The sequence below is a fragment of the Somniosus microcephalus genome, chromosome 9 (assembly GCF_052327205.1).
Source record: "Somniosus microcephalus isolate GS21.2 chromosome 9, FLI_Smic_1.0, whole genome shotgun sequence".
In the NCBI taxonomy this organism is placed as follows: domain Eukaryota; kingdom Metazoa; phylum Chordata; class Chondrichthyes; order Squaliformes; family Somniosidae; genus Somniosus; species Somniosus microcephalus.
In genome coordinates, this window is record NC_140995.1 from 32,760,977 (window position 1) to 32,780,416 (window position 19,440).

Below are 19,440 nucleotides of genomic sequence, written 5' to 3' on the forward strand. Positions count from 1 at the left end.
CATGTTGACACTGCCTAACCATATTATGGTTTTCTAAATGCCCTGTTGCCTCTTTAGTAATCGATTCCAGCATTTTCCCGACAACTGATGTCAAGCTGACTGGCCTGTAGTTCCCTGCTTTCTCGCTCCCTCCTTTCTTGAATAGCGGGGTTAGATTTGCTACCTTCCAATCCACTGGGAACCTTCTAGAATCTAGGGAATTTTGCAAGATCACAGCCAATGCATCCACTATCTCTGCAGCCGCCTCTTTTAGAATACTAGGATGTAGGCCATCAGGTCCAGGGGATTTGTCGGCTTTTAGTCCCATTTGTTTTTCAAGTACTTTTACTCTACTGATCTTAATTACTTTAAGCTCTTCACTCTCATTAGCCCCTTGGTCTCTCACTATATTTTGATATGCTTTTTATGTCTTCTACTGCGAAGACAAATACAAAATATTTGTTTATCGTCTCTGCCATTTCCTTATTCCCCATTATAATTTCTCCTGTCTTAGGACCAACGCTTACTTTTGCTACTCTCTTCCTTTTTACATACTTGTAGAAGCTCTTACAATCTGTTTTTATATTTCTTGCTGCTTTACTCATCCTTGTCAATGTGTGTATTCCCCTTTTATAGTGTGATGACTAAAACTAAACATTGTTTCATTGTCACTGGGTCATAATCATTGAATTTTCTACCTAACCCCATCATGAGAACATCACCACTGCAAAGACTGCAGCAGTTCAAGAAGGCCTTCTTGGACAGGTGATAAATGTGGTCTTGCCAATGTTGTCCACATGCTGAGAACAAATAAATAAAGTACTTGATGTGTTGCATGAGCAGTGAATTATAAACCCTTAGAATATCCTCTATTTTCTTGTACGTTAATGTTCGAATTATATATCTTTACATTCTATTAGCTTTATATTTGCTTCATCACATCGTCTAGACAATGAAAGAAAGAAATCTGCTTTTACAACTTGATCTCTTTTACAGTATTCTTGTGCTAGTTATATTTCATTCATTGTTACTTTTTTTCAACTATGCAATTGTTTGCATTTGTCTAAATCCTCCTGCAAGTAGTTAATTGTATCCTAATGAAATAGGGCTAACATCTAAAATTATTGGTGTGAAAAATAAAGCAGCTTTGGAATAAGGATCCAGTTATTACAGGAGTTTACAGAGTATTTTACTAACTATTTGCTCATTTCAAAATAGCAGATTTAATGCATTTTTTATTAAATTCTGCCTTTTGGATTAAGGCAATATATAGTCTTGGTCCAGTTTTGAGATGAATCAGTTGTAACATAAGCACAAAATAATGACTGCATCGGGTTTGTTTCCTTTTCATTTTTAAGACATTGTTTTATCGTTTTACAGAGCTCCCTTTTGAAGTCCTCGTGTATATATTTCGATGGGTTGTGTCAAGTGATTTGGACCTACGATCCTTAGAGCAATTGTCCATGGTCTGTCGAGCATTTTATATTTGTGCAAGGTACTATTTATGAATGAACAACCTGTACAAGAGTTCATTCTTTATTGACTTAGTTAGAAAAGTGAGAAAAAGATTTTAAGGTTTGCTTGTGAGATTCTTAAAGAAAATTAAATAGGCTAAGTGTGTATGTGTACCATGTGATGTGGCGATCATACAGATTACAAAGGTTTTGGTTTAAATTCCTGATCTGTGCAGAGCGCTGATCTCACCCAAGTCGCACTGGGGCCACTGCATTTAGCCTCAGCAACCATGGTCTTAAGTTTCCTCTCATCATCTTTATCCATATGTGAAGATCAGATATTTTCAGAGTACCTGGAAGAAGAATGAGATACTGCTCTTGAGACTTGGTTGGAGCAGCGTGAGAGGCCAAAGACAGAGAGATATAATGGGAGGGGGGATTGAATTTGCGATCTAAATAGATGTCAAAATCATGCTTCCAGACACTTCAGATGCTTGATAAAATGTCACATAATCTGCTTTCGGCCTCACCATAAACTGTGATTGTGCCAAATTAGATTAGCAGAAGTACAAGTAAATCACGTGGACAGTGTGTTTGGAGCCTCCGACAGTGATGAGGGAAGAAGCGAGTGGACAAATGTTTATGCATAAAACACCTTGCAGTAGGTAATTAGTGACTCAAGCATTTGATTTTTACAAGTTTCCTTTTATTCGTTTCTCTTTGTCAGAGATCCTGAAATCTGGCGCTTGGCCTGCCTGAAGGTATGGGGTAGAACGTGCAGTAGCCTGGTCCTGTATACTTCCTGGAGACAGATGTTTCTCGAAAGGCCTCGTGTCCGATTTGATGGTGAGTTGATAATGAGCAACCTAAATTTTAAGTTTGTGTTGTGTCGATTGTATAACTATACTATCTGTAGAAGAATCTTTCACTTGCTTTGATGGTACTAATTTAGTTGGTGTTGGTGTCTGACAGCATCTCCATGAAATTTGCAACATTTAAGATGTTTGAAATCTATTCAGTGATTTATAAAATATGGTACATGGGACATCTTCTCAAGATTATTTGCATGACCAAAGAGATTTTTTGTTTACCTGTTCATTTTTAAAGAGTTCATCATTTTGCTTTGGTGCACATTTGCTCTACAATGTCATAGAATCATAGACTTTGCTGAGGAGGACGTTAAAATTAATTTCCATGAGAGTATATGTAGAAATATATCGTCATTTTGAGTAATCATGAAAAGCTTTCGAATAGCATATTTCACGCTTCTCATTTTTCTATATTCTGATTTTTTGGCGATTCATAGTTACTCTGTTTTGGATTACATATTTACAGTATCCAGTTCCTGATGTCAATAATCTGTTTAGAATATAATTATATGCATCTTATCAAATGTAATACAAATGCCATTATGAAGTAATTTGCATAGTTTAAAGAATTTAACTTTGCAGTAATAACCTAAATATAGCAGCGTTTTAGAATTGTATATACTGAAAATATAGAATTTCTGCTGTTCATTCTTCACTTGTTCTTCTATGCTGGGCAATTATGTTAAATCACCAAATCCGGCCGCCAAAGAGTTTAGGTGCCTATTGTTTCATATATATATTTTAAAATTATTACTTCTCGCCAATCTATCTAAGCTGTATGTTTCAATTATTTAGATGACACCTGCATGACTAAACATGATTTGTGTGTCACGCAATACATTTGCAAATCTATTTTATTAAATATAATTTATTAAAGTCTTGTACACTTTCACACAGGTCATGTACAGGAAACTTTTTTTTATCCGGCACCGACGGGACCAACGTGGTGCCGGTTTATCAAAAATTCCGGATAACCGAAGGCTATAGTAAAAGATACGAGAGCTGAGAGCTCCGTATAAAGCAACAAACCCTGTTGCTTAGCAACAGGTTCAGAACAATGGCCACAAGTTCCAAGTGTCTCTGTAGCTTAGCAACAGCTGCAGCCACACCCTTGCACAGCAACAGATCGAGGAAGGCAGAAGTAAAACTTACCTGAACCTACTCCTGAATTTTGCCGGTTAACCGAGATTTCTGGTTATTTAGGTGCCGGTAAATCGAAAGTTTCCTGTAACGTGGTGTAATATCGCCTGTAAATGGTGCAACAAATGATATCACCCTCAGTCACAGGCAGATCTGTTGTCATGCAGACTGGCTCATTCTCCCCACAGTTGATTCCCAGCCATTGCCGTCATTTTCTCAGAAATGCCAAGCGGAGCCGAGACATTTCGCCAGTGAGAGGGAGAGAAAATCTGATAACATCTAGTTAATGACATTGACAAAGACCTTGATGTAGTTTTGATAACCTGTCCCTGCAACCAGTGTGTGGTGTAGGGAGACCAAAAGTGGGGGAAGGTAGAAAAAATAAATGCATTACAAAAAGAATTCCAGAATGTGAAGTGCAATCCCATTAACAGTTTCCAAAGTTTTAATTTCAGAAATGTCATTGCCAGATTGTGGCATGTACAACAATGGGAAGCTCCAGGTGTGCTGTATGCCTGACATCTCTTTTCAACATGTCACAAATGGTATAACATACCTGAATGTAAACGTTCCAGTGTTTAACTAAAGTATAGCTGAAGGAATCCACGAACACTACCAGCATCAGAAAATATACTGTAAAATGTTAATTCTGATCTGTACTGAATTTACTAAAAATGTAAATGTCACTTGTTTAAAAGAAAGTCTTTATGGATCAGGTTTCTAATTTTTTTTAAATGTTCGAAAAGATTTTCTTTTCCTCTTTCCTCCTACTCATTTCCTTTGAAGGTGTCGACTCCTTGTGGTCCGATACTGTCCTCACCCAAGTGGCCATACATCCATGTGTGAACCTGGATAGTGAATGTCCATATAGGGCATTTGATCCTGGTGGGGCACAATAGCCGAGCCACATAATGTCCTCGCCTGATGTCCCGATGTGCAATTTCAGCTGCAGTCATTGAATTTGGGAGTTGGCACCCTGACGGATTCTCCCGTCACTGAGGCAAACTTCAGTTTCCGTACCACCTGCCCACTGGGATTGGCTGATTCAGCACAGACTGAGCTGGGATTTTTCAAATCTCTAGCTCGGCTACTCACTACCTTAAACAGCTGAGCCATTGGGGAAGCCGAGAGATCCTTATTATTCGCTTTGTTTAAATTGGCAGGAATGCTGTCTGCAGTAGTAAAGATCTGATTAGGTGAAGCACAAATAACTATATAGGGTGTGGAGCAGCAGAAGTCCACTAATGGCATGATGCAGTGCACCTTCAAAGGTGCTGGTTTAAAGGAAGATTTTTTTTTCCTATTGCTGGGTTTAGATCATTGCTGATGGTATGCGGAAGAGATCTTCAGATAAAGATTGACCACTATTTACTATTATAAGTAGAATCATAGAATGGTTACAGCACAGAAGGAGATCATTCGGCCCTTCAAGCCTGTGCCGGCTCTCTGCAACAGCACTTCAGCTAGGCCCAATCCCCCACCCTTTCCCCGTAGCCCTGCAAAATGTTTTCCTTCAGGTACTTATCTAATTCCCTTTTGAAAGCCACGATTGAATCTGCCTCCACCACCCTCTCAGGCAGTGCGTTCCAGATCCTAACCACTCACTGCATAAAAAAGTTTTTCTTCATGCCGCCTTTGGTTTTTTTGCCAATCACCTTAAATCTGTGTCTCCTGGTTCGCGACCCTTCTGCCAATGGGAACAGTTTCTCTCTTTGTACTCTTTCTAGACCCCTCATGATTTTGAATACCTCTATCAAAGCTCCTCTCAACCTTCTCTGCTCTAAGGAGAACAACCCCAGCTTCTCCAATCTATCCACGTAACTGAAGTCCCTCATCCCTGGAACCATTCTTGTAAATCCTTTCTGCACCCTCTCTAAGGCCTTCACATCCTTCCTAAAGTGCAGTGCCCAGAATTGGACACAATACTCCAGTTGAGGCCAAACCAGTGTTTAATAAAGGTTCATCATAACTTCCTTGCTTTTGTACTCTATGCCTCTATTTATGAAGCCCAGGATCCCGTATGCTTTTTTAATCGCTTTCTCAACCTGCCCTGCCACCTTCAACAATTTGTGCACATATACCCCCAGGTCTCTCTGTTCCTGCACCCCCTTTAGAATTATACCCTTTAGTTTATATTGCTTCTCCTCATTCTTCCTACCAAAATGTATCACTTTGCACTTTTCTGCGTTAAATTTCACCTGCCTAGTGTCCGCCCATTCCACCAACTTGTCTACGTCCTCTTGAAGTCTATCACTATCCTCCTCACTTCACTATACTTCCAAGTTTTGTGTCATCTGTAAATTTTGATATTGTGCCCTGTACACCCACATCCAAATCATTAATACATATCAAGAAAAGCAGTGGTCCTAGTACCGACTCCTGGGGAACACCACTGTGTACCTTCCTCCAGTCTGAAAAACAACCGTTCACCACTGCACTCTGTTTTCTGTCACTTAGTCAATTTCATATCCATGCTGCCACTGTCCCTTTTATTCCATGGGCTTTAACTTTGCTGGCAAGCCTGTTATGTGGCATTTTATCAAACGCCTTTTGGAAGTCCATATACACCACGTCAACCGCATTGCCCTCATCAGCCCTCTCTGTTACCTCATCAAAAAACTCAATCAAGTTAGTTAAACACGATTTGCCTTTAACAAATCCATGCTGGCTTTCCTTTATTAATCCACACTTGTCCAAGTGTCTGTTACTTTTGTCCCAGATTATCATTTCTAAAAGCTTCCCCACTACCGAGATTACCAAAGTAATCTATATCTCTGTCATAAAGTTTCTTGTATCTGTTTTGTACATCAAATTCGTCACCTACATTAAGCCATTGGTCAGTTTTCTTCTTGCATACTAGCTAAGTTTTTTAGGACTTTCTGGGTTTTTTTAAGAAAAGAAAATGTTTTGCAAAGTTACTCCACAGTTTTCTCACATACAGGATAATAGATTGACACATTTAAGGTTGCTGGCATGGCTGTGCACACATTGGGAACTGCATATTGTTTGTGGTTCAAGAGAATATGATCAATCCCTGAGGTTTGGCTGAGTCAGGGGAATCAAGTGTCCTACCTACTTATATGATAGGTCTAGAGCTGTTTGTGGGGTGCTTGGATGGGGTTGTTAGTTTGTGATCCCATTCTGACCTTTGGAGGTAGTCTGAGTCATGTGAGCTGACAGAAAAGGGCTCCAGATCTCTGATCACAGTGACAGGATCAGACAAAGTCAACATGGATTTACAAAAGGTAAATCGTGCTTGACTAATCCACTGGAATTTTTTGAGGATGTAACTGGTGAAATAGATAAGGGAGAACCAGTGGATGTGGTGTATTTGGACTTTCAAAAGGCTTTCAATAAGGTCCCGCATAAGAGATTAGCGTGTAAAGTTAAGGCACATGGAATTGGGGGCAAGGTATCGACTTGGATAGAGAACTGGTTGGCAGACAGAAAGCAAAGAGTTGGAATAAACGGGTCTTTTTCCGAGTGGCAGGCAGTGACTAGTGGGGTACCACAGGGATCGGTTCTTGGACCCCAGCTATTCACAATATATATTAATGATCTAGACAAGGGAACTAGATGTAATATCTCCAAGTTTGCAGATGACACAAAGCTGGGTGGGTGTGTGTGCTGTGAGGAGGATGCCGAGAAACTCCAGGATGATTTGGACAGGTTGGATGATTGGGCAGAAGAATGGCAGATGCAATATAACGTGGATAAATTCGAGGTTATCCACCTTGGTGTCAAAAACAGGAAGGCAGATTATTATCTGAATGGCATTAGATTGGGAGAAGGGGAAGTGCAACGAGACCTGGGTGTCCTTGTGCACCAGTCGCTGAAGGTAAGCATGCAGGTGCAGCAGGCGGTTAAGAAGGCAAATGGCATGTTGGCCTTCGTAGCGAGAGGGTTTGAGTACAGGAACAAGGATGTCTTGCTGCAGTTGTACAGGGCCTTGGTGAGACCACATCTTGAGTATTGTGTGCAGTTTTGGTCGCCTTATCTGAGGAAGGATGTTCTTGCTATTGAGGGAGTTCAGCGAAGATTCACCAGGCTGATACCTGGGATGGCAGGAATGATGTATGAGGAGAAATTGGGTCGATTGGGCTTATACTCGCTGGAGTTTAGAAGAATGAGAGGGGATCTCATTGAAACTTATAAAATTCTGACAGGACTGGACAGACTAGATGTAGGAAGGATGTTCCCGATGGTCAGGGAGTCCAGAACCAGGGGTCACAGTCTAAGGATAAGGAGTAAGCCATTTAGGACAGGAATGAGGAGGAATTTCTTCACCCAGAGAGTGGTGAACCTGTGGAATTCTCTACCACAGAAGGCAGTTGAGGCCAATTCATTAAATATATTCAAGAAGGAGTTGGATATATTTCTTAAGGCTAAAGCGATCAAGGGATATGGGGAGAAAGCAGGGACAGGGTACTGAATGTGGATGATCAGCCATGATTGCATTGAATGGCGGAGCAGGCTCGAGGGGCCGAATGGCCTACTCCTGCTCCTATCTTCTATGTTTCTATGTTTCACGTTCCAAATGGACTTCATACATTATCCGTTCTGATTAACATTTAGATGCTTCACCCACATATTTTGTTGTGGGCAGTTGTATTTTGCCATAGTGGAAGAATAAATCTTGCAGTGAAAGTTGCGCTCACCTGTGTGTTGCAGGAGGGTCTCACGCTCCAGGAGCCTGGCCCAGCAGTGGTATGGCCATTGGTCTGCAGAGATTGTGAGTCCATTGCGCTCTTTGTGGCCTCTCAGACTGCTTCCTGGGATAGTGGAATGTAAGGGCATGAGCAGAATCTGTTTAGTAATGTCCCTTTCTGGCCATCATTCCTACAGTAGGAATTCCCGAGCGAGGGGTGCAATCTGTGGTGCATTTGTAGGATGCAGTATGCTCAGCATATTCTCTTGAGCTGGTCCTCATGCATTCTGCTTTAGGTGCCAGTAGTGAGCTTCTACTTTCACACCACTCGCCATTCCTCATCCATTATATGGCACTTTAGGTCCTGTTCCCCAGCTTTTTTGAGCTTTCTGGGCCTTTCTCTGACTGGAAGGCATACACGGTGCAGGGAATGTAAATATGTCTGCAGGCATCCGTCTGGGAGTGGAAGTATAGTTCCAGGAGAAACTTCCGTTCGATATTTGTAAATTTTTTCTTCGCAAAGCCACAGATCAACTTGAGTGTGTAGATATATATCCTTTCTTTTCTCCTGCCATTAGTTTTTGCATAGCCATAATCTGCTTTGCAGTGCAGTTGCACCTTTTACTTTATTGTCAGTGCAGTTGTCCAATGTTTTCTCTAGAAGTCAGCGACTGCTTGCGTTGGTTTTCTGGTTACCATATCAAAAATGTTTCTACACTTTTCATTGGACTCAGCATGTGGTTTTATTCCCCTTACTACATTTTTGTCCTGTACTCAGAATTGTAACACATTTAGAATTGCTACAAGTTGGCTTGAAGAGGAATTGTATGAAGAAAATTATGTACAGCTTTCATCATATTGAGCCTCTACTAATCATGGAGGGTTAAGATCAAAGATCAAAATCACTAAACAATTTGAAATTTTAGTAAAGATACTTATTTTTCGTTTAAAAAAAAAAAAAAACCTTCAGCAAATATAATCTTAAACATCAACAACATTTGGAAGCAAAAATTAGTTTGGACAATACTCCTTAAAGCAAGCATTTTCCTGTAGCTAATTTAAAAATAAACTCCTAAAGCATGTAAAGAATAGGCATTTAAAAAGAAAAAAAATCAGAGTAATGGTGATAATTCAAATGTTTTGAAATTTATGTACTGATACTTAATACCTTCTAACAGTGTTGATATTTTTGTAGGTGTTTATATCAACAAAACAACCTATATACGTCAAGGAGAGGAGTCTCTGGATGGTTTTTACAGGGCTTGGCATCAGGTGGAGTATTACAGGTACATTATCTTCTCTGCCTTTTAAAACAAGACAAGATCATTAGAGGGGAATGGCATCTACATAGATGATCAAAACATTAAATGTGCTGGTGTTGTATTAACATGGACATGTTCCTTCCTAGGCTGGTTTGTTTGAAGTCAATCTCATAACAGTAGCTAACAGTGTCTATATACTGCAAATAGTAGAATTGTGCAAATTAGATAAAGATGGGTCAAGATGTGATACTTCTAAAGGAGAATTTGCCCTTTTCGGTATTCCATGCTTTTTAAAAAGAAACTCTTCTAATTGGTAGGTGAAATATTCATTTTTTAAATTTATACCCCTACATCTACATAGAGTCCTTACATTTGAAGTTATGAAATCAGCAGAGCTCAACTGACACTAGCCATGGATCCAGTCAGCAAGTGGCTCAGTTGAATCAGTGAGGCGGGCATCTTGAATGGTTATCTAGAGTTATTGATCATTTTGGACCCACAAGAACTGCTGTTTACTTTTTGCACCATCCCAATTATAATGTTCTCCTTTAACTGATACATTAAAACACGTATATCAGAAAAGTACTTTGGGATCTCAGAAATATATTATCTAAATTACATAACATTAGTTAATTAAATACTAAATTTCTGAGTACCACATAATAGATTTTTTCGAAGTACATGAATTTTACTGGCATGTTCATGATTTTTTTTTCTTTTTAAATGCCTATTCTTTACATGCTTTAGGAGTTTACTTTTAAATTAGCTATAGGAAAATGGCTTGCTTTAAGGAGTATTGTTTGAAACAGAACATGACACTTCTCAATGTTCAGTGGGTAAATGCAACACTTGGTGTGGCACTGAAGCCTACAAATCAGGAAGGGTTTCAAGTGAAACATTCATTAGGGATACGTTAGCATAATGGTTATGTTACTGGACTAGTAATCCAGAGGCCTGGACGAATGATCTGGAGACATGACTTCAAATCCCACCATGGCAGCTGGGGAATTTAAATTCAGCTAATTAAATAAATCTAGAATAAAAAGCTAGTACAGGAAACTCGATTTACCGGCACCTAAATAACCAGAAATCTCTGTTAACCGGCAAAATTCAGGAGTAGGTTCAGGTAAGTTTTACTTCATATTAGTGACCTTTCCTGGACCTGTGGCTGTGTAGCCGGGGTTCCTGCACCTGTTGTTAAGCAACAGGGACGCCTGGATCTTGTGGCCGGGGTTCCTGCACCTGTTGCTAAGCAACAGGGACGCCTGGATCTTGTGGCCGGGGTTCCTGCACCTGTTGCTAAGCAACAGGGAAGCCTGGATTTGTTGCTGTGTACGGAGCTCTCGTACCTTTTACTATATCTCTCTGTAATCCGGACTTTTTGATAAACCGGCACCACGTCGGTGCCGGATAAAAAGGAGTTTCCTGTATCAGTAATGGTGGCCATGAAACTACTGGATTGTCGTAAAGATCCATCTGATTCACTAATGTCCTTTAGGGAAGGCAGAGTCAGGCAATGTTACGGAGGTGGATGTAGGACTCTTGGTGATGGAGCGGATGTGGTTGGAAGCTCAGATTGTGGTCAAGTAGGACACCAAGGTTCCGCACAGTTTGGTTCAGCCTCAAGACAGTGGCCAGAGAGAGGGATGGGCTCGGTGGCTAGGGAACGGAGTTTGTGACGGAGCCGGAAGACAATGGTTTTGATCTTCCCAATATTTAATAAAAACACTGTCTAGATTCATGCCTGAAGAATAGCTACTTAGGCAAGGTAGCAGAAAACTGTCAGCAAATGTGGAATTGTACCTGTTTCAGGTCTTTCTAGAAATGCATTTTCTGTCTGAATTGATTCACAACAGTTCCTATGATCTCCCCCCCCCCGCCCCCCCCAATGATCTGAAAGCTTGAATTTAGTTGATCACAAAGTTTTGTGATCTGAGAATTAATAATGAGCTTATTTGCAGTTGTCTACTTACTGGAGATATGTAATATCATGTTATACTATCAATCAATTCAAGTTGGCAGTGTAGAACAGATTCCGTAGGCTAAATATATTTATTCGCAGCTAAATAGAAAGTGAAGCACTAAAGTTTGGTGAATACTAACAAGGCAACATACATTTTTAATATATATGATGTAATAAAACTCACTGCGCACTTGGTTCGAATAGAAAGCAAGGCTTTAATCAACTTGTTTCAAAACATGGAGGTCTAGTTATCTTTCACTAGTTCCTGTTTACACAATGTCCTGGGAAAGCTGGGCCCACGCCCGAGTATTTATACTCCTTGGACGGCGCCACCAGCTGGCCGTCCAGTGTTATTTCATGAGTCTTCCTTCATGGATCATAAGATTGATAACCATATACATAGTTAAAAATCTGTAATGAGTTAATTACCTTTAGTAAGATATGCAATAGTTTTTCTGTTTTGCAAAGTGACTTTAGTAGTCTTGGCTTCTCGTCGCACTTTGATACTGTTACATTACATAACAAATAATTTCTCTCAAGTAGAGTTTAAAAAGAGAATGTCAGAATATATGCAAGTAGAGCTCGACTGATTCACATGATAGCCATAAATATCACATTTCTGTCTATGCAGGTTTTGAGACATTCACAGTGGGTGACTCATTGGCTCTTTCTGGACACAGGAAATTCTGCTATTTGCATTGATGCAGCCATGAGCAATTTAAATCAGCAAGCAACTTCTGATATTAAAAAAGGGACCACTGCTTTATCTCTTAAACATGAACTATCATCCGAACAGGAAACGAGCACACTGAACATATTTGTGATGGGACCCATACTTGAACATGAGTTACCAACTTGACAGGAGGAGGTGGTAACTTTTGATTTCTGTTACAAATCTGTTCAGTGTTTTTGCCTCATTTCTTAGTTCTAATTGGGGGCGTGGGGCAGGCATGATGTGATAATCATTTAGACCTAATGGCCCTTTGTGATTATAATTCTTTAAAGAAATATACTGAAATGTTACAATTAGGTGTCAGTCTTAACTCAATGATCGCACTCTTGCCTTTGAGTCAGAAGGTTGTGGGTTCAATCCTCCCCTCCAGAGACATAATCCAGGCTAGCACTTCAGTACAATGCTGAGGGAATGCTGCACTGTCAGATGTGCCGTCTTTCAGATGAAACGTTAAACCAAGCACCTTTCTGCCCACTCAGATAGACATAAATCCCATGACATTATTCGAAGAGGAGTAGGGGAGTACTCCCGGTGTCCTGGCCAGCGTTTGTCCCTCAACAAACACCTTTAAAAATTTTTTTTTTTTTTTTTTTTTAAATGATCTAGACATTTATTTCATGCAGTTTGTGGGATCATCCTGTGGTGCAAATTTGCTGCTGCATTTCCTACTATGCTTCAAAAGTAATTCACTGGCTGTAAAGTGCTTTGAGACTCCCTGAGACTGTGAAAGATGTTATATAAATGCAAATTCTTTCTTTACATGTATGATAATGAATGTAACTTAATATATAAGAGTAAGAAGCCCACTGGAGTTTTATTGAGTGGCAGGATGTGGGGGAGTCCTCAATGTCACCCTGCCATCAAGAACAGGTGAAACGTGAAAGTTGTGTGCTTACACAAATAGAAAGGGGACTATTACACACATGCTGGAGGTTAGTCGTGGTATTGGAAGATGTTTGAATTATTCAGGATGTAGTGAGTGATGTGGGTGGCTGAAGAGGAGGAGAAAAATGTAAATGGTTTGCAAAACATTTTATTGCTTTTTGTTTTACTAAAAGTTCATTGATGTAGCTAAAAACCCAACATTCAATATTGTTCACTAAGTTTAGCCAAGAATCCTGTATGCAGTACCAAACATGCAGTTACATAAATCTATCTAATAGTTTTGTCTGTGGTAGCTGTCTTGCGATTGTCTGCCAGTTGTCTTTGTTCTCATTGGATAGGTGTGTGTTGTCCTTTTTTTTACTCCAGTAAGTCATTCTTTCAAATTAGTTTTTTTTCTTATTTTATTTCATCAATCGTATTGAAAAAAATCTTTATTCCCCTCACAAAAATACCTCCCAAATCACTTTAGAAAGAAACAAACTCCATTTTCATTTCAGCCAAAAAGAATTTTCTCCCAGGTACAGCTGCATGGCAGTTTTCCATGCATTCCACTGTAGATGCCTAAAAATAGCACTTCGAACATAATCACACACACAAAAATTCAATCATTCGCCCAAAAATTGACGACATTCATTCCATCTTCTACAATTGCTCCAACAACTACAATCCACCTACCCCCCACCCTGTGCGTGGCCTGCTGCAACCTGCACAATGCAGAGTTAGACTTCATTGTTTCCTCTCTTGGCAGGCTGCCTTGTACCTGCAGCAGTAAATAACATACAGGCAATAGCTTATTTTTTTGGTCTTGGTCTGCAGCATATGAAAGCGGAGAGCTCTAGTGGAACACAGCAATGCCAACAACCCCAAGCAATTAAGCCATAAGCCCCAACTTCAGGTTCTTCAACTTCTCCACCGCCATGCTTTAAATTGTCAGTCTGGGTTGATGCCTGTGGCTTCCTCCAGACCCATCTACCAGCTCTGAGTGCTCCCACACTGCTAGGTTCCCTACTGTCAGGCCCTAGATACCTACTGTCCCTGCCTCAGCACTGGCCTTCCTACTTTCCGAGTACAATCTGGAAGTCCATCATCGGGCACAGGCATCCTCGTTTCACCATCTTTTCTGTCTGGTAGTGGCTTGGAGAGTTGGAGGTCGCTAACAGTGAGCGAGATGAAGGCAGTTCTCTTTTCTAATGCTGAGTGTGTATACTGTGTGTATGTATGTATCTTTATAATAAAATGACCTGTGTGTCATGTACATTGAGTTAATGATTAACTAGGTTACTGAGTTGTTAAGTCAGTTTTCTTATTTCTCATTGGTTACCTATATTTTTGGCTATGTTTCTATCTCTGTTTGGCTGTCTAATATTTCAAAAAGCAGCCCACTTACATGATTTTCATAATTCCATCCAAAAATCATGGAAGAAATCTATGGCCCACCTATCGGATCTCTCTTCAGTCACCACAGTTCTGCAGAGAGCAGAAAATTTGATTTTAATACACACACACTGTTCCACATCCTGTCACTGCTGACCACACAGAGCGATCAGTAGGCTGGAGAGAGGGGATTGGGGAACTGGGCACCGGAGAGAAGAGAGCTGCAGGTTAACCAAATGTAGTGTTCTGACTGCAAAGTTTAAAATTTAAAAAAAACCGCTGAAATAAAATGATCCTTTTAAAGGTGAACTGCATTGGGTTTAATACCTAGTACCTCAGGGGCAACATTATTTGTTCAGGCGCACACTTCTTCCATGGGTCAGAGTTTGCTGTCTTCAGCAGCCCCTTTTCATTTGATTTGAAAAAATGCGTCACTGATCGACTGATTGATCTCTTGTGTGACCTTCCTCTTTTGGCTTTTAATTGGCTATATCAAAAAAAAGCTTTTGGAGCTGGTTTTTAACCTTTCAAAGCTCAAATTCATTGAATCTTAAAGTACAGAAGGAGGCCATTTGGCCCAGTGTGCCTGTCTGGCTCTTTGAAAGATCTATCCAATTAGTCCCACTCCCCTGCTGTTTCCCCACAGACCTGCAAATTTATCAAGTATATATCCAATTGTCTTTTGAAAATTACTATTGAATATGCTTCCATCACCTTTTCAGAATTCTGCATTCCAGAAAATAACAGCTTGCTGCATAAAAAATAATCTAATTTCCCACCTAATTCTTTTGCCAATTACCTTAAATCTGTGTCCTCTGGTTATCGACCCTCCTGCCAGTGGAAACAGTTTCTCCTTATTTACTCTATCAAAACCCTTCATAATCTTGAACACCTCTATTGAATCTCCCATTAACCTTCTCTGCTCTAAGGAGAACAATTCCAGTTTCTCCACATAATTGAAGTCCTTCATCCCTGGTACCATTCTGGTAAATATCCTCTGCACCCTCTTCAAGGCATTCACATCTTTCCTATAATGTGGTGCCCAGAACGGGACACAACACTCCAGCTGAGGTCTAACCAATGATTTATAAGGTTTTGGAGTAACTTATTTGCTTTTGTACTCTCTGCCTATTTTTATAAAGCCCAGCATTTCCCAAAGTGTTTCACAGCTAAATAATTACTTTTGAAGTGTAGTAGGTGGTGCTTTATGGGTGAGGAAGTGAAGGAAAACAAAGGTATAAAAGATAAATGAGGTATAAAATTGAAAATCAGAATTATGGTGACTGATGAGGATGTCTTTATACATAGATTATGGATTTTTTTCAGGATTCTTGGGAGAAAAGTAGGGGGAATCATTTTATATCTTTTAAAATAGGAGAAAGAGAGAATGGGCAAAAGAACAGTAAGGCAAACAGAATGGCTATGTTTTAAATTTTAACTTGTGGTTTTGCATTTAATTAGCTTTTGTTACTATAGCACTGATTGATTCATCCTTTCAACGTGTGAGCTAAAAACCTGTGAAATTGGCCAACCCACTGAGAGTCATTTCACTGGATCAGCCAGAGGTTGCAAGTGTGTGAATGCCTTGAGAGGATGCAGAGATTTACCAGAATGGTACCAGGGATGAGGGACTTCAGTTATTAAAATTACTTAAAATAATCTTATATGGAGATAATTATTTGAGCACAGTAGTTCTTTTGTTTTTATTCTGTTTTGACTGGTTTTCTCTAACTCGGCAATCCCATTATTTTCCTCTTATTTTTGTGTGATTCTAAGAATCTTTGAGTAGATTTTGAATTCATGAATTTTCAGTATGTAGTTCAGTGTGTTCACAATCATTTTTTCAACATTTATTTGAACAAATGTCTCAAAAATGTTTTTGTGTAGGCACTTTTGTTCCAGTGAGAAAGAAAGACTAAGAGAAGGATGAACCATCCGTGGCTAACTAAGGAAGTAAAGGATGGTATCAAATTGAAAACAAAGGCATACAATGTTGCGAAGAATAGTGGAAGGCCAGAGGATTGGGACATTTTTAAAAACCAGCAAAGGACGACTAAAAAAAATGATAGAGCAAAAAGATAGCTTATGAGAGTAAGCTAACAATAAATGTAAAAACAGACAGTAAGAGCTTCTACAGGTATATGAAAAGGAAGAGAGTAGCTAAAGTAAACATTGGTCCCCTAGAGGATGAGTCTGGGGAATTAATAATGGGAAACGGAAATGGCAGAGACTTTGAACAAATATTTTGTTTCGGTCTTCACGGTAGAAGACACTAAAAGCATCCCAATAATGGATAATCAAGGGGCTATTGGGGTGTGGGGGGGAACTTAAAATTACCACTAGAGAAAAAGTACTAGGCAAACTAATGGGACTAAAGGTGGACAAGTCCCCTGGACCCGATGGCGTGCATCCTAGAGTCTTAAAAGAGGTGGCTGCAGAGATAGTGGATGCATTGGTTCTAATCTACCAAAATTCCCTGGATCCTGGAGAGGTCCCGGCGGACTGGAAAACCGCAAATGTAACACCCCTATTTAAGAAAGGAGGGAGACAGAAAGCAAACAACTATCGACCAGTTAGTCTAACATCTGTCATTGGGAAAATGCTGGAGTCCATCATTAAGGAAATGGTAGCAGGACATTTAGAAAATCATAATACAGGAATCACAGAAACCCCACAGTGCAGATAGAGGCCATTTCGGCCCATCGAGCCTGCACCGACACATATCCCACCCGATCCCCGTAACCCCTACACCAACACATATCCCACCCTATTCCCCGTAACCCCACGTATTTAATCCCCCTAACACTAAGGGTCAATTTATCATAGCCAATCAACCTAACCCGCACATCTTTGGACTGTGGGAGGAAACCGGAGCACCCGGAGGAAACCCACGCAAACACGGGGAGAATGTGCAAACTCCACACAGACAGTCGCCCGAGGCCGGATTCGAACCCGGGTCTCTGGCGCTGTGAGGCAACAGTGCTAACCACTATGCCACCGTGCTGCCCGTTAATGTACAGAGGGATCTGGGGGTCCTTGTACATGAATCACAAAAAGTTATCATGCAGGTACAGCAAGTAATTAGGAAGGCAAATAGAGTATTGGCCTTTATTGCAAAGGGAATGGAGTATAAAAGTAAGGAAGTCCTGTCACAACTGTACAGGGCGTTGGTGAGACCACACCTAGAGTACTGCGTACAGTTTTGGTCTCCTTATTTAAGGAAGGATATACTTGCATTGGAGGCAGTTCAGAGAAGGTTCACGAGGTTAATTCCTGAGATGATGGGGTTGTCTTATGAAGAAAGGTTGAGCAGGTTGGGCCTATACTCATTGGAGTTTAGAAGAATGAGAGGGGATATTATTGAAACATATAAGATTCTGAAGGGGCTTGACAGGGTAGATGCAGAGAAGATGTTTCCCCTCGTGGGGGAATCTAGAACTAGGGGGCATAATTTCAGAATAAGGGGGCACCCATTTAAAACAGAAATGAGGAGGAGTGGAGGCTGGGTCATTGAATATATTTAAGATGGAGATTGACAGATTTTTGAATAGTAAGGGAGTCAAGGGTTATGGGGAGCAGGCAGGGAAGTGGAGTTGAGGCCAAGATCAGATCAGCCATGATCTTATTGAATGGTGGAGCAGGCTCGAGGGGCCAAATGACCTACTCCTGCTCCTACGTCTTATGTTGTTATGAGTCGTGCTTATTTTATACTTGAGTTTTGATCCACGTGTTAAATTTCATAAATAGCACCTCATGACAGTTAGGCCTAGAAATTCATTAAGGCGCTGCCAGCTTTGCGCCCAGTTAACGCCTAAAGAGTGATTTTGCGCCAGAAATGAGTGCGCAGATATTCAGCGCAGCGGTATTGGCGGCGGTAGCCGTTAGCGCTGCGCCGGCACCGATGACGTCATTGGTGTGCGCAGTGCCCCGGTTCCGCCCCGAAACCAGCCCGATCCCCATATTTAGTTGCGGCCGCCTCCTCCGAAGCGGCCGCAAACAGCGACCAGAAAACGGGGCCGTCCTGCTGCCTTAGTGGGGCGTTTTAAAGCGGAAGGTGCGGCCGGCCGCTTTTTCGGCGGCCGCCTGCCCGCACCTCCTTCCCCGGCCTCCTCCACCCCCCCACCCCACCCCCGCGGCATTGCCGGCTGCTTTCCGCGAGCCCGGCACTTCTCCGTGGTGCCGGGCTCATTTGCCGGCACTATCCAGCGGCGATCTCCCCGTTGCAGGCAGCTCCCCCTTAAGAGAAGGAGGAGGCCTGCAGTACCGCAGCCTGCCGCTCCGCAGCGGCTGGCGCAGCGGCGCCAAGAGCGCTGATATTCAGTGTCAGCGCCCCAAGCGGAGGCGGGCACACCCTGGTATAGCGCCCGGTTCCGAATTGGGGCGCTAACAATGAATATCTGACGATCGCTATAGGCTTCCCGCCCAGCACTAACTTTTGGGCGCTAGCCAGCTGGCGGGGCCATAGTGAATTTCTAGGCCTTATTGTTTTAAGACCAATGCAGGATCAGCTTAAAAGTTCCGCCTATCATGCAAATGAAAGTTGAAATGGGAAATTCTAAGATACAGCCCAAACAGTGTTGTACGTTTTTCCATTAAAGAATGCATCTATCTTCAGTTTGCAATATACACATGCCTGGTGTGAGTACAGGATTTGCAGTTATTGATTCTTGTTTGATATTTTTCATATAACCAGATATCTGCGATTCTTCCCAGATGGTCAGGTAATAATGCTGACCACGCCAGAGGATCCTCAATCCATAGTCCCCCGTTTATCCGTCAGGTCTCCAAGGTAATGATCAGGAGGTATTCACAAGTTCAGAGATCAACCATGCCATGTATTCTAAAGGGATGCTAATATTTGCAACCTATATTGTAAGACAGCTGATGTTCACATTGCACTGTTAATTCCATGCACACTGTGTATCAGATCTATCAAGTGTCCCGTGACATTGTTCACGGTGAGTAAGAGGATGCACTGTTATAACAAATAGGGGTGTTATGCACAATTGTAGCATCAGGTCAAAATCTGTTCTATCAAATCAACCGAGTGATGGGGAAAGAGTGACACTTGTAGGAGGTACGCGCTATGTAGAAGACGTTTAATAATGTACTACTTAATTTTCTGTGGTGTGG

At 41.1% G+C, this 19,440-nt stretch overlaps 1 protein-coding gene across 5 annotated transcripts in view; it reads left to right on the top strand.

Moving 5' to 3' along the window:
* fbxo9 (F-box protein 9) overlaps nt 1-19,440 on the top strand; it is a 94,122-nt gene that overhangs the window by 63,844 nt on the left and 10,838 nt on the right. For 4 of the 5 annotated variants that reach the window (XM_085996466.1, XM_085996467.1, XM_085996469.1 and 1 more), the window contains 4 exons: nt 1,360-1,474; nt 2,161-2,279; nt 9,286-9,376; nt 19,001-19,096. In XM_085996466.1, coding sequence (XP_085852592.1) covers nt 1,360-1,474; nt 2,161-2,279; nt 9,286-9,376; nt 19,001-19,096 — 421 coding nt within the window. The remainder of the gene's footprint in view (nt 1-1,359; nt 1,475-2,160; nt 2,280-9,285; nt 9,377-19,000; nt 19,097-19,440) is intronic. The other variant, XM_085996470.1, reaches the window with a different exon arrangement.